This window comes from Salmo trutta, chromosome 37, assembly GCF_901001165.1.
Source record: "Salmo trutta chromosome 37, fSalTru1.1, whole genome shotgun sequence".
In the NCBI taxonomy this organism is placed as follows: domain Eukaryota; kingdom Metazoa; phylum Chordata; class Actinopteri; order Salmoniformes; family Salmonidae; genus Salmo; species Salmo trutta.
The window spans coordinates 16,765,815-16,782,046 of record NC_042993.1 but is presented as its reverse complement, the minus strand read 5'-3'; the positions used below and the strand labels follow the sequence as shown (position 1 = coordinate 16,782,046).

At 44.3% G+C, this 16,232-nt stretch overlaps 1 protein-coding gene across 3 annotated transcripts in view; it reads left to right on the top strand.

The window, feature by feature from the left end:
• LOC115177542 (oxidation resistance protein 1) overlaps positions 1 to 16,232 on the top strand; it is a 191,058-nt gene that overhangs the window by 90,815 nt on the left and 84,011 nt on the right. For all 3 annotated transcript variants that reach the window (XM_029738428.1, XM_029738429.1, XM_029738427.1), the window contains one exon: positions 8,364 to 8,560. In XM_029738428.1, coding sequence (XP_029594288.1) covers positions 8,364 to 8,560 — 197 coding nt within the window. The remainder of the gene's footprint in view (positions 1 to 8,363; positions 8,561 to 16,232) is intronic.

The following is a 16,232-nucleotide window of genomic DNA, read 5'->3' as shown; positions in this document are numbered from 1 at the left end:
AATCAATGTAAATAGTTTAGGTGTCCATTTGATTAATTGTTCAGCAGTCTTATGGCTTGGGGGTAGGAGCCTTTTGGTCCTAGACTTGGCGTGCCGGTACCGCTTGATGTGCGGTAGCAGAGAGAACAGTCTATGACTTGGTGATTGGAGTCTTTGACAATTTTTGGGGCCTTCCTCTGACACCGCCTAGTATATAGGTCCTGGATGGCAGGAAGCTTGGCCCCAGTGATGTACTGGGCAATACGCACTACCCTCTGTAGCGCCTTACGGTTGGATGCCGAGCAGTTGCCATACCAGGCGGTGATGCAACCGGTCAGGATGCCCTCGATGGTGGAGCAGTAGAACTATTTGGGGACCCATGCCAAATCATTTCAGTCTCCTGAGGGGGAAAAGGTGTTATCGTGCCCTCTTCACGACTGTCTTGGTGTGTTTGGACCATGATAGTTCATTGGTGATGTGGACACCAAGGAACTTGAAACTCTCGACCCGCTCCACTACAGCCCCATCGATGTTAATGGAGGCCTGTTCTGCCCTCCTTTTCCTGTAGTCCACGATCAGCTCCTTTGTCTTGCTCACATTGAGGGAGAGGTTGTTGTACTGGCACCACACTGCCAATTCTCTGACCTCCTCCCTATCGGCTGTCTCATCGTTGTCGGTGATCAGCTACTCTTGTGTCGTCAGCAAACTTAATGATGGAGTTGGAGTCATGCTTGGCCACACAGTCATGGGTGAACAGGGAGTACAAGAAGGGACTAAGCACACATTCCTGAGGGGCCCCAGTGTTGAGGATCAGATGTTTTTTCCTACCCTTACCACCTGGTTGCAGCCCGTCAGGAAGTCCAGGATCCAGTTGCAGAGGGAGGGTCCTTAGCTTAGTGATGAGCTTTGTGGGCACTATGGTGTTGAATTCTGAGCTGTAGTCAATGAACAGGATTCTCACATAGGTGTTCCTTTTGTCCAGGTGGCAAATGGCAGTGTGGAGTGCCATTGAGATTGCGTCATCTGTGGATCTGTTGGGGCGGTATGCGAATTGGAGTGGGTCTAGGGTTTTCGGGAAGATGATATTGATGTGAGTCATGACCAGCCTTTTAAAGCATTTCATGGCTACCGACGTGAGTACTACAGGGTGGTAGTCATTTAGGCAGGTTACCTTTGCTTCCTTGGGCACAGGCACTATGGTGGTCTGCTTGAAACATATAGGTATTACAGACTCTGTCAGGGAGAGGTTGAAAATGTCAGTGAAGACACTTGCCAATTGGTCCGCACATGCTTTGAGTACACGTTGTAGTAATCCATCTGGCCCCACGGCTTTGTGAATGTTGACCTGTTTAAAGGTCTTGCTCACACCGGCTACGGAGAGCGTGATCACACAGTGTTCCAGAACAGCTGGTGCACTCATGCATGCTTCAGTGTTGCTTGCCTCGAAGCGAGCATAAAACATTTTGCTTGTCTGGTAGGCTTGCGTCACTGGGTAGCTCGCGGCTGGGTTTCCCTTTGTACTCCGTAATAGTTTGCAAGCCCTGCCACTATGTAGTAGGATTCAATCTTAGTCCTGTATTTAAACTTTCCCCTTTTGATGGTTCGTCTGTGGGCCTAGCGGGATTTCTTATAAGCGTCCGGATTAGTGTCCCACTCCTTGAAAGTGGCAGCTCTAGCCTTTAGCTCAGTTGCCTGTAATGTTGCCTGTAATCCATGGCTTCTGGTTGGGATATGTACGTACGGTCACTGTGGGGATGACATCTTCGGTGCACTTATTGATGAAACTGGTGACTGAGCTGGTATACTCCTCAATGCCATTGGAGGAGTCCCGGAACATATTCCAGTCTGTGCTAGCAAAACAGTCCTGTAGTGTAGCATCTGCGTCATCTGACCACTTCCGTATTGAGCGAGTCACTGGTACTTCCTGCTTTAGTTTTTGCTTGTAAGCAGGAATCAGGAGAATAGGATTATAGGCAGATTCGCCAAATGGAGGGTGAGGGAGAGTTTTGCATGCGTCTCTATGTGTGAAGTAAAGGTGGTCTAGAGTTGTTTTTTTTCTGGTTACACATGTGACATGCTGGGCATGTCACAGTCATTAGTGTGGAGAAATGGCACCTTTAAGTCAGCGCAAGCCATTTCCCTTTCCCCATGCAGTAGGCAGCTGTTTTGTTTGTAGTCTCAGTACTTTGATAAGCAAGCTGTTGATGTTCAGGGCTCATTGTTCAGACAGAATGCCACCCGCTCAGGCCTTTTGACAACAGAACTGCAGTTCTAGCATTTAGTGAGGGTTAGATGAGACTGGGAGTCTGCATTCTCCCTCCATTCATGATGCAGACCTGTCCTACCCCAGAGAGCTACAGCCCTGGCAATTAAGGACACCTGTACCATGTCAGATATAGAGTTTATTCATTTTTAATTTTGCATCCCAATATTACACTTTATATACATCACAGAAGACTGACATATAACAAAACCATTTGACATACACTACCGGTCAAAGGTTTTAGAACACATACTTATTCTTGGGTTTTTCTTTATTTTTACTATTTTCTACATTGTAGAATAATAGTGAAGACATCAAAATTATGAAATAACACATATGGAATCATGTATTAACCCAAAAAGCTTTAAACAAATCAAAATATATTTTATATTTGCCTTGATGACAGCTTTGCACACTCCTTTTTCTCCCCAATTTCGTGATATCCAATTGGTAGTTACAGTCTTGTCCCATTGCTGCAACTCCCGTACGGACTTGGGAGAGGCGAAGATCGAGAGCCATGCGTCCCCCCCAAAACACAACCCTGCCAAGCCGCACTGCTTCTTGACACATGCTCGCTTAACCCGTAAGCCAGCCACACCAATGTGTTGGAGCAAACACTGTACAACTGGCGACCGTAGACAGCATGCATGCGCCTGGCTCGCCACAAGGAGTCGGTAGAGCGCGATGGAACAAAGCCATCCCTGCCGGTCAAACCCTAAACTAACCCGGACAACGCTGGGATAATTGTGCGCCACCTCATTGGTCTCCCGGTCGCAGCCAGCTGCAACACAGCCTGGGATTGAACCTGGGTCTGTAGTGACGCCTCTAGCAGTGCCTGAGACCGCTGCGCCACTCTAGAGTCGGAGATCCAATTATTTATTTGATTAATTATGAAAAATATGAACATTCCACCCATTAGGCCACTAGGTCATTTGACTGCAGGAAAGGGCTACGATAGGATAGGATAGGCCTTCGTCACAATAAATGGCCACAGAGTGTTATGGCTCTATCATGACCATTAATTCATCTTTGAAGAGAAAAAATTGCATTCATTTGGAGATATGCCATAGGCTGCACTATTATAGTGTGTTTGAGTTTATAATGAGTGTCTAATTGTTCAATAATAGCTAAGACAGAGGTAATTAATAGGCTGCCTATTGAGCGTGGGAGAACAGGTATACATACGGTACATATGACATAACAGTGTAATTGTCTGAAAAATAAATTTCTATTGTGTATTTCTATCCATTTCTTTATCACACAACAAAATAAAGTCATGAGCAATCTGAAGGTCATTCAGACAGCGATCGTTGAGTAAGGCTTGCCTGGAGTCTTAATGTCTAAGTGCTGAATCCTGCCTGATTTCCATCCCCACAAAGACACAGAACATTCAGTGTTTTCAGTAAATTAGGTTTCTTTATGATGGTGTTTTTTTCTGTCAGTCACAATGCTGTTGCATAACACAGTGTAATAGGACTCATAACTGTCATATCGGCCATTTTGCTGTTATGGATGTCAAACCCAGCCAAGCCAGTACTGCAGCATACCTACATGACAAGCCTCATATACAGTTGCATAACCTACAAGTCAGTATTTTTGTTGTTTTCATGAGCGAGTGGAGTGGAGCCAAGCTGCCCCCTTTCCTCTAGCTCTAATCCCTCTTACTGGGTGTAGTGATAAGCATGTTTGACTTGGCCCACATTTCCTGTGTTGTTTCTGCCTTGCCAAACCATGTGACTCCCAGTCCCTGTAGAGATGGATAATCTGAGTGATGCCTGTTAGGCACCGCTCTCCTCCTGGACCAAGCAACAGAACAGCAGGGAAGGAAAACAAAATGCCCGCTTTTCATTTGCTTTCCTCCTTCCCTCCCTTTCCTCCTTCCCTCCCTTTTCTCCTTCCCTCTTTAAATGTTTTGCTGCTCATAGATAGATAGATAGATAGATAGATAGATAGATAGATAGATAGATAGAATCTGTTGGTGGGAGCTGGTGGCTTTGTTGACATGCTTTGCCATCTCCCTCCCCATGTGATAGGATTGAACCAAACCATCTCTGGCCCCAGCCCATTGGCCCGCTGAAAGCTATGATAAACCGTGCCTATGCAAGCTGTAGCCAGTCAGATCAGACGGTATGTGTAGATTGAGGAGGGTGGTGGATAGTTGCTGTACACCAGTTGAAGGCTATTGAGATGCAGGTCAGTTGTCAGGGACAGTCTTTGGAGCTTACAGTAATTACCTCTGAAGAAAGAAAAAAAACTATTGTAATTATATTGTTTAATAAGATCCATATTTGTTTTCTAAGCAGTGGTAGGTATCAATACAAACCAATTTGATAATAGTATTCCTGTTATTGTATGAGAGGTTTTGGCTTGGACAAGGCTTACTTTACATACCTTACTCCTGTTATTGTGGTAAACGTATCTTACCATTGATGATGATTAGATGTGTTGAACACTAAACAAGGCGTCACCAGCCAGGCATTGTTGTGATCCCTGTGGACAGTGTGTCGTAGGGTTTAGACCAAGACGCAGCGGGAAAATGTATACTCATCTTTTATTAAAGGATAAAGAAGGAAAACCAAAATAAACACGTATACAAAAACACGACAACAACGCACAGGCCGGTAAGGCACAAAGCTATACACAGCAACAATCGCCCACAAAATCCCATGACAAAAACACTCCTAAATATAGGACCTTCAATCAGAGGCAACGATAGACAGCTGCCTCCAATTGAAGGCCCCAATCCCCATTACCAAAACATAGAAATACAAACACCTAGAAAGAACATAGAAAAACTAACATAGAACAATAACCAAAACCCTGGACTAATAAATCAAATACCCCTCTACCTAAATACATAGACAAACATACCCTGAACCACATAAAACAAATACCCCCTGCCACGTCCTGACCAAACTATAATAACAAATAACCCCTATTACTGGTCAGGACGTAACACAGTGTTATCGTTATGCTGGTCGGTGCCACAGACTACACTGTCCTGATTAGCGGCTGATATTTCTGCGGATGGCACAAAACAGCTGCAATCTGTTTACATATACACACACACACACACACACACACACACACACACACACACACACACACACACACATACACACACACACACACAACCCAGCCAGTGAATCAGATCTGGAAGGAGAACCCTCACTGATGAGGCAGTAATTATTGTTTTCTTCCAAGGGATTCTGGGATAGACATCACACACACCTACAGGTTTTCTCTTCCTGTCTGCCCTCCTCCAGAACATTGATCACCACAAGGGTGTAACTCTACCTCTCTCTCCTCTTTCATTATAGCATGTTCACATGCTGAAAACCTTACCTAAAAAACAATCATCACAAAACAAACCCTTTATTTAAGTTACACCTAGAAAGAAATGTGTTGGTTTTAGAAGAATAACTACAAGGGTCCTCAGAGCAACATACTGCCCTCGAAGCTACGTCAGTATGATTGCATATGGAAATGTTTACGTTTTTTCAAGGTTTTCTTTAAGATAGGGCCTACTACTAGCGTTGTTGTTTATGGGACTCATAACTGGTGCTGCCAGTTAAACTTCTCTGCCTCTGTATGTGAATGTCTGTCTGTTGGTGTCTCTCCTTGGATGTACTGTACACAAAAGTGATTGACAGTGTTTCCATTGAGATGGTGTATATTGTTACCTTGTAGAGGCTATGTCATGTTTGCTGTTGTCTGTCCTGGGAGAGGAGCTAGTGGAATGAAATGAAATGGCTGGAGCCGGAACGATTCCCTCTGAGGGAAGAAAGGAGTTCTGAGAAGAACCTTGTATTGCTGCTTCAGGCTACTCTGACAGGCCTTGTCTACGGGAAAGACTGACAGACTTTAGTTTACATACCATAGATAGTACTTTAGGAGTACTTTTTCATCCATTTACACTATCTTCTCTAAATAATGTAACCTCATGTTTTTGATTTTCCATGCTTTATAAAGTTGATGATATAGCAATGTACAGTCGTGGCCAAAAGTTTTGAGAATGACACAAATATTCATTTTCACAAAGTTTGCTGCTTCGATGTCTTTAGATATTTTTGTCAGATGTTACTATGGAATACTGAAGTATAATTACAAGCATTTCATAAGTGTCAAAGGCTTTTATTGACAATTACATGAAGTTGATGCAAAGAGTCAATATTTGCAGTGTTGCCCCTTCTTTTTCAAGACCTCTGCAATCCTCCCTGGCATGCTGTCAATTAACTTCTGGGCCACATCCTGACTGATGGCAGCCCATTCTTGCATAATCAATGCTTGGAGTTTGTCAGAAATTGTGAGGTTTGGTTTGTCCACCTGCCTCTTGAGGATTGACAACAATTTCTCAATGGGATTAAGGTCTGGGGAGTTTCCTGGCCATGGACCCAAAATATCGATGTTTTGTTCCCCGAGCCACTTAGTTATCACTTTTGCCTTATGGCAAGGTGCTCCATCATGCTGGAAAAGGCATTGTTCGTCACCAAACTGTTCCTGGATGGTTGGGAGAAGTTGCTCTCGGAGGATGTGTTGGTACCATTCTTTATTCATGGCTGTGTTCTTAGGCAAAATTGTGAGTGAGCCCACTCACTTGGCTGAGAAGCAACCCCACACATGAATGGTCTCAGGATGCTTTACTGTTGGCATGACACAGGACTGATGGTAGCGCTCACCTTGTCTTCTCCGGACAAGCTTTTTTCCGGATGCCCCAAACAATCGGAAAGGGGATTCATCAGAGAAAATGACTTTACCCCAGTCCTCAGCAGTCCAATCCCTGTACCTTTTGCAGAATATCAGTCTGTCCCTGATGTTTTTCCTGGAGAGAAGTGGCTTCTTTGCTGCCCTTCTTGACACCAGGCCATCCTCCAAAACTCTTCGCCTCACTGTGCGTGCAGATGCACTCACACCTGCCTGCTGCCATTCCTGAGCACGCTCTGTACTGGTGTCAGCTGGTCCTTTTGTGGCAGGGCTGAAATGCAGTGGAAATGTTTTTTGGGGATTCAGATCATTTGCATGGCAAAGAGGCACTTTGCAATTAATTCATCTGATCACTCTTCATAACATTCTGGAGTATATGCAAATTGCATTCATACAAACTGAGGCAGCAGACTTTGTGAATATTAATATTTGTGTCATTCTCAAAACTTTTGGCCACGACTGTAGTAGGCATGGAAATCAGTAACTGGCAGGTATACAACATCTTCATAATCATTGTGGTGTTTTTGTTAACTCGCAGGTGCTGCATACTTCTATAGTGTTTCTTCTGCATGTTTGATACCTGGATTAGTTTAGTGAACTCTACTGAACTTAAACTAAATAAACTAGCCTGTTGTCTAAATCCTATGGTGAGACATTTAACTGGCTTTCACACTTTGGCATAGGTTCCTTTGATTTAGGTCAGTGTCTCATAGGATAAGGTTTAATCATGTATAGGTCATCTTATGTAAGCAAGTGACCCACTTCACTTTACAGCATCAACAGTGTTTGTATTGTGAAATTGCTGTCTGCCATTGTAGAAAGTTACCACGGCTGGGTCAAATACATAATGTCAAACACTTTCAAATATTTGAGCTGTGCTTGATTTAATTTGCCCAGGCCTACAAGGGAACCAACGGATTAGTCCCAAAAATACAAACTCCAGTTAACACATATCATTACACTTATTATCTGTTTGATGTTTGATCAATGACAGCATATCTCGTTCAGAATAATGTCCAATTCATATTCCTGTTATAATATTGTTGTGTTTTACAACTTTAAATTATTAAATAGTGTTGAAAAAATTTTGTTAAATTGAATTATTACGTCTTTAAGTTATTGATCTCTCATCCAATTAATCATAGCCAGAGTATGGAATATGCCACACCGTGAATATGTTGCATTCACTCTACATCATTATCAATAGCTGCTGTGCTGACTGCTGACATAACATAATGTGAGGAACTGTTTTGTTATTGGCAGCAATGTCCATGTACTGTATCTTTTGACACATTTGCCCTTGAATTTACATGGTCATATTTCCCATTTCCTGTTGCATGACCATGTTGTTACTGAATATGTGGTGTTATTTGTTATGACTGACTCCATATTTCCTGTTGTTGTTTGTTTTGAACAGACTGAAGAAGAAATCCCAGTCAGTGGATATTGCCACTCAAGGATTCTCCCCTACCCTGGTGCCAGCCTCACCGATTAACAAGACTGAACCACCTGTTACCAAGACAACCACGTTGGGGGTGCAGCAAAACAATGCAACCAATTCCCAGAGAATCTGCAGTCCACGGTGCAGTGAGCTGAAACGCGGCTACACCATCGGTAAATGAAAAGTGCTAGAATTCTGATCTGCCCATCTTTGTGGTCCATGTTCCTCCATTTGACTTTCCTCTGGGACACGAGTCTGTGGCAGGAAGAGGAAAGGATGTTGGAGTGTGTGTGTGTGTGTGTGTGTGTGTGTGTGTGTGTGTGTGTGTGTGTGTGTGTGTGTGTGTGCGTGTGTGTGCGTGTGTGTGCGTAGGTGTGCACGTGTGTAGGTGTGCACGTGTGTAGGTGCATTGTAAGGCGACTGACTGATTGAACCTCAAGATTGCCTCGAGTCACAATAAATCCTTTTTTTGGAGTGCTGGTTGGTGCTTGCGGCAGCTACAGGCTACTTTATATTTATGTAGGAATATATTTAGCTATTGTCAGAGGTGTAGTAATAACACTTGAGGAAGCACACTTTCTGAGTTGGTAAAATTAGTTTGGGGAGTTCATAATGTAATTCTGTGCACACACTATCTCTGAATCATTCTGCCTCTGAAATGCGATTGCTCATTGACTTCGCTACATTTGTTAGCTAGCTTCAAGGTTGGACAGAGTACTGCAAAAGGTGTTCTGCATGTGTCTGACTTTTTTAATTAATCATTTGGTTACACACACACCTTGTACATCTTAACCCGCGGTTAATAGAGAGAGGATTGGCTGTTGAATCAAACTGACACCAATGGCAAAGTAGGAATGCAATGTAAGTCGGTCGGTCAGTCAGGAATGATGAATGGTGAAATGAATCAGCTCAGTCTGATGGAAGAAGAGGTCCATTCATGACCAGACAGTCTCAGCAGGCCTATGGGGGTGATGTAACAACACTCTCTAGTCTTCAATAATCATTTACCCAATTCTGTAGCTGTGGAATAACCATATACTGTGTTTGTGTTCTCTGTAATTGGCTAAGTTATTCTGAAAGAATTGTGTACAGGTTAATGCTCCCCAGAACACCATATGTCTATAGCAGTTTTCTTTCATTTAGCCTTTACCTATTTCATTTGTAATATATAATAAGTTGTGTCAACAAGGCTGTTTCCCAGTGGTCTCTTGAGCACCTGACTCTACAACCTCATGCCTTAGCAGCAGTGTTGAGGGTTACGTGTTTCAAAAGTAACACGTAACGTAATCTGGTTACTTTAATGAGTAACAGAGTAAAGTAACATGTTACTTTTTCAAATTGGGTAATATTATTACAGTTACTTTGTCAAACAATGCCTGCGTTACTTTCAGAATCATATCTCTACCGGGACGGGTGTTTCCTTGATCCAATCTTGACTTGTTTCCTCATTAAGTTCTCGATTGAGTGGAGAAAGGCTGTTTGGAGAAATGTCATGATAGCTGCTGTCCATAGAAATGTATAGAGGGCACACCTCTGATCTTTGCCATTGATCGCTTCTTTGATAGCAAAGCCCATAGAGGGCTTTCCTGTCTAGTGGCAAGTGTGCCCTCTATACATCTCTATTGGTTTGTGTTCGTGCGCTCTATAACCAGAACTGGCGGCTTGAGAGAAAGATTTTGAATGAAAATATAAGAAATCTTTACAGATGTTTGGTTTACAGTATGCTATAGATGGATAATTAAGCAGCCCATATATAGTGCAGCACTTGTAGACTAGCACAGGAAAGCAACTCCACAGATGAAACTGTTGATCAAACCTGAGTTTGTAGCCTATCCTTGGAAGAGCACGTGCAGCTCGCAATGCCCCCCACAGTCAAACAAACTGTGAGATTGTGAGATTTGTTTCATGAAAGTAACACAATGTAATATAACTAGTATTATAAACTGGGTGGTTTGAGCCCTGAATGTTGATTGGCTGACAGCCATGGTATATCAGACTGTATAGTCGTGGCCACAATTTTTGAGAATGACACAAATATTAATTTTCACAAAGTCTGCTGCCTCAGTTTGTATGAATGCAATTTGCGTATACTCCAGAATGTTATGAAGAGTGATCAGATGAATTGCAATTAATTGCAAAGTTCCTCTTTGCCATGCAAATGAACTGAATCCCCCAAAAAACATTTCCACTGCATTTCAGCCCTGCCACAAAAGGAACAGCTGACATCATGTCAGTGATTCTCTCGTTAACACAGGTGTGAGTGTTGATGAGGACAAGGCTGGAGATCACTCTGTCATGCTGATTGAGTTCGAATAACAGACTGGAAGCTTTAAAAGGAGGGGGGTGCTTGGAATCATTGTTCCTCCTCTGTCATCTATGGTTACCTGCAAACAAACATGTGCCGTTATCATTGCTTTGCACAAAAAGGGCTTCACAGGCAATGATATTGCTGCCAATAAGATTGGACCTAAATCCACCATTTATCGGATCATCAAGAACTTCAAGGAGAGCGGTTCAATTGTCGTGAAGAAGGCTTCAGGGCGCCCAAGAAAGTCCAGTAAGCGCCAGGACCGTCTCCTAAAGTTGATTCAGCTGCGGGATCGGGGCACCACCAATACAGAGCTTGCTCAGGAATGGCAGCAGGCAGGTGTGAGTGCATCTGCACGCACAGTGAGGCAAAGACTTTTGGAGGGTGGCCTGGTATCAAGAAGGGCAGCAAAGAAGTCACTTCATTCCAGGAAAAACATCAGGGACAGACTGATATTCTGCAAAAGATACAGGGATTGGACTGCAGAGGACTGGGGTAAAGTCATTTCCCCTTTCCGATTGTTTGGTGCATCCGGAAAAAAGCTTGTCCGGAGAAGACAAGGTGAGCGCTACCATCATTCCTGTGTCATGCCAACAGTAAGGCATCCTGAGACCATTCATGTGTGGGGTTGCTTCTCAGCCAAGTGAGTGGGCTCACTCACAATTTTGCCTAAGAACACAGCCATGAATAAAGAATGGTACCAACACATCCTCCGAGAGCAACTTCTCCCCAACCATCCTGGAACAGTTTGGTGACGAACAATGCCTTTTGCAGCATGATGGAGCACCTTGCCATAAGGCAAAAGTGATAACTAAGTGGCTCGGGGAACAAAACATCGATATTTTGGGTCCATGGCCAGGAAACTCCCCAGACCTTAATCCCATTGAGAACTTTTGGTCAATCCTCAAGAGGCGGGTGGACAAACAAAACCCCACAAATTCTGACAAACTCCAAGCATTGATTATGCAAGAATGGGCTGCCATCAGTCAGGATGTGGCCCAGAAGTTAATTGACAACATGCCAGGGCAGATTGCAAAGGTCTTGAAAAAAATGGTCAACACTGCAAATATTGACTCTTTGCATCAACTTCATGTAATTGTCAATAAAAGCCTTTGACACTTATGAAATGCTTGTAATTACACTTCAGTATTCCATAGTAACATCTGACAAAAATATCTGAAGACACTGAAGCAGCAAACTTTGTAGAAATTAATACTTGTGTCATTCTCAAAACTTTTGGCCACGACTGTATACCACAGGTATGACAAAATATAGATTTTTACTGCTCTAATTACATTGGTAAACAATTTATAATAGCAATAAGGCACCTCAGGGGTTTGTGATATATGGCCAATATACCACGGCTAAGGGCTGTGTCAAGTAACTCTGCATTGCGTTGTGCATAAGAACAGCCATTGGCCAGATACCACACCTCCTCGGGCCTTATTGCTTAAATATAACGCTTTACTTTCCACACAAAGTAATATTGTAAAATAACATGTTACTTTTGTTTACTTTTCAATTAACTAATCCCAACACTGCTTAACAGCAGGGTTAAATCATGCTTAATGTAAAACAATGGTAAGAGCTCTTTGTGCATTTATTGTGTCCTGTCCTTGAGCTTATGTGGTTAATTATCAATGTAAATGAAAACAGTTGAAATCCCTGCTACAGTGTAAGTGCTCTGCTACTGGAGTAGTGAGGGTATGGATGTTAAAAGAGTGTGAATAGTGTGTGGGTCCTTTATTGGCTTGTTTTATAATATATCATCTCTGGTGACAGACGTAAAAATACATCTACATGTCAATAAATATAAAGACAGTTAGCTAATTGTAATAGTTAGTTAGCCAGCTGGCGCTAACAAGATTTGGTTGTAGGTTGTGACATTAGGCCTATATAATGGGTAAGTAACTAGACATTGACTAGTGACGGTCCCTCATTCTAAACCCCTATCTTGATGTGCTTTATAATCCACCGTTCAGGCTAAAGCAACATATCCAGCCAGCCCATTTGGATCCTATCATGCTCATTTATTCTAATAGGAGAATAAATAATAATGTAGCCCTAGGGGGGGCATGACAGCTTGTTGTGCTGTCTGTCTGTGACAGAACCTACCTCCTGACAGAGCTGTCATTACACCATCAAGACGTTTTAAAAACCACACAATCAATGAGCCTCTAACCAGGTTCAACGCTTGAATTTCCACTGATATTCTGAGATGAGGGAGGCGACGGTGGCACTGATTACGCCCCAAATGAAACCCTGTTCCTTACATACTAAACAATGTTTATGGGCCCTGGTCAAAAGTAGTGCACTATATAGGGAATAGGGTGTAATTTGGAGTGCAGATAGTGTGAAGGATCTGGCTGAATAGGAGTTGTTACCAACCGCCTGGAAGTACCTGGAAGGGTGCACAGCCTTAAGAGTCTGTCAGTGGGAAGCAGGAGATAATGGCTTCTGAGAGGGTTATTCACCTTGTCCTTTTGTAGCTCTCCTTTCTCTCTCTCTCTCTCTCTTTCTCTCGCTCTCTTTCTCTCTCTCCGTCGGTCTGACTCATTGTTCCCTAATGTATTAGCTGTGTCTCTGACCCATGGTGTTTGTTGTGGGAATCTGTCTCAAGGACGGTAGAGGCAACAGATTTGTGCATTGCTCCAACCTTGGCCACAGTGTGAGGTGAGATGTATTATCACAGTACAGCACTGCTGTTTGACTTCTCTCTGTGGACACACAGACTACAGAGATAGAGAGGACGGTGGTGCATGCTAACACAAATATTCTGGTCTGACCGAGTGAGCAGACTGACTATTATTAGGGCTGACCTAGGTGGCCAGTCATTCTGGGGAGACAGAGTCACAAGGCCCTCTCTAAAGGGTCTGACATTTCTGTGTGTGTGTGCATGTGTGCGTGCGTGTGTGCGTGTGTGCGTGTGTGTGTGTGTGTGTGTGTGTGTGTGTGTGTGTGTGTGTGTGTGTGTGTGTGTGTGTGTGTGTGTGTGTGTGTGTGTGTGTGTGTGTGTGTGTGTGTGTGTGTGTGTGTGTGTGTGTGTCAGGTTGCGATTTGGCTGCTACTGTTAAATGGAACAATGTCAGGATTTCTGCTATCTTTAAATTCCCATCTATAAATTCTACTTGACTAGCTAGAGATGCTGCTCACCGTTATGGTTGGTGACAGTTATAGGCCTAGTCACTGCTTTAGGCAGAACATGAGTGTTCCTTTCTCCTCGTATTTCTTCTGTCTAAGGGGGTTTGTTGCTTGTGTTTACCCATAGTAACAGTTTCCAGGGGTGGCAATTACAGTATGTACACAACTGCTTGTCATCTCCCACTGACACTGTATGCATTGGGACAGTTACTTTGAATTGGGACAATTCACTTTTTCTAAAGTATCATTTTTTGGGGGGTATCTTTGATTGTAAGTAATTCATTTTGCAGGCTTGTTTTGGCAGCCTTACCCTTGAAGTCAAGGTGAAGATGCACACTGGTCCAAGTTGTGGACCAGAAAGGTCACAATGATAACACTAATATCCTTCCACTGCTCTGTTGTTGTGTGCTATATAGGGAACATAGTGCCATTTGGGACACAGACATGATGCCTTGCCCAGTAGGACCATCAGTAGGACCATCAGTGGCACCATGAGTAGGGCCATCAGTAGGGCCATCAGTGGCACCATCAGTAGGGCCATCAGTGGCACCATCAGTAGGGCCATCAGTGGCACCATCAGTAGGGCCATCAGTAGGGCCATCAGTAGGGCCATCAGTAGAGCCATCAGTAGGGCCATCAGTGGGACCATCAGTAGGGCCATCAGTGGCGCCATCAGTAGGGCCATCAGTGGGACCATCAGTAGGGCCATCAGTGGGACCATCAGTAGGGCCATCAGTAGGACCATCAGTGGCACCATCAGTAGGGCCATCAGTAGGGCCATCAGTGGGACCATCAGTAGGGCCATCAGTGGGACCATCAGTAGGACCATGAGTGAGGAAATAGCTCTACATTATGTGATGACCTGAGGTTCTCTCTGACCAGCCATGTGTTGATATTCAATTACTGTGGACTTGCTGCAGCAGGGTGGTTGTGATTCCCATATGGTTTAGCTGTAGCTCAGTGGTTGTGATTCCCTTATGGTTTAGCTGTAGCAGGGTGGTTGTGATTCCCTTATGGTTTAGCTGTAGCAGGGTGGTTGTGATTCCCATATGGTTTAGCTGTAGCTCAGTGGTTGTGATTCCCTTATGGTTTAGCTGTAGCAGGGTGGTTGTGATTCCCTTATGGTTTAGCTGTAGCAGAGTGGTTGTGATTCCCTTATGGTTTAGCTGTAGCAGGGTGGTTGTGATTCCCTTATGGTTTAGCTGTAGCTCAGTGGTTGTGATTCCCTTATGGTTTAGCTGTAGCGGGGTGGTTGTGATTCCCTTATGGTTTAGCTGTAGCAGGGTGGTTGTGATTCCCTTATGGTTTAGCTGTAGCAGGGTGGTTGTGATTCCCTTATGGTTTAGCTGTAGCAGGGTGGTTGTGATTCCCTTATGGTTTAGCTGTAGCAGGGTGGTTGTGATTCCCTTATGGTTTAGCTGTAGCAGGGTGGTTGTGATTCCCTTATGGTTTAGCTGTAGCTCAGTGGTTGTGATTCCCTTATGGTTTAGCTGTAGCAGGGTGGTTGTGATTCCCTCATGGTTTAGCTGTAGCAGGGTGGTTGTGATTCCCTTATGGTTTAGCTGTAGCAGGGTGGTTGTGATTCCCCTATGGTTTAGCTGTAGCTCAGTGGTTGTGATTCCCTTATGGTTTAGCTGTAGCAGGGTGGTTGTGATTCCCTTATGGTTTAGCTGTAGCAGGGTGGTTGTGATTCCCTTATGGTTTAGCTGTAGCAGGGTGGTTGTGATTCCCTTATGGTTTAGCTGTAGCAGGGTGGTTGTGATTCCTGTATGGTTTAGCTGTAGCGGGGTGGTTGTGATTCCCTTATGGTTTAGCTGTAGCGGGGTGGTTGTGATTCCTGTATGGTTTAGCTGTAGCGGGGTGGTTGTGATTCCCTTATGGTTTAGCTGTAGCAGGGTGGTTGTGATTCCCTTATGGTTTAGCTGTACCAGTGTGGTTGTGATTCCCTTATGGTTTAGCTGTAGCAAGGGCCAGCAGTGTGTGGGAGTGGCCCCTGGCCTATAGAGCCCCATGCATTTTGGCAGTACAGCAGTATAGCCGGCCCCATGCAGCCCACTCTCCAGCGCTAGCTGGTCATGCCAGCAGAGCCTCTTCTGTGTGTTGAGATAAGAGCCAGCCTGGCTGAGGCTGGTCACGTAGCATCAGAGAGCTTAGGACTCAAATCCAGCCCTGGTGGGGAGTCAGTGGAGCCTCTCACGGAGACCTGTTTCTGTGTAACCCTGTCTGTGTCCTGCCTCCCCTAAGGCCTTTTCTACCTACTGTAACTAACCCCCCCCCCCCCCCACCCCGAACCTCCACCACCCCAGCTCTGCGCCACACATCCATGTGGCCCAACAATGTGATCCTATGTCGGGCGGCGTCCTGGAGGCTCTCCCCCACCCCAGGACAAGTCCAGG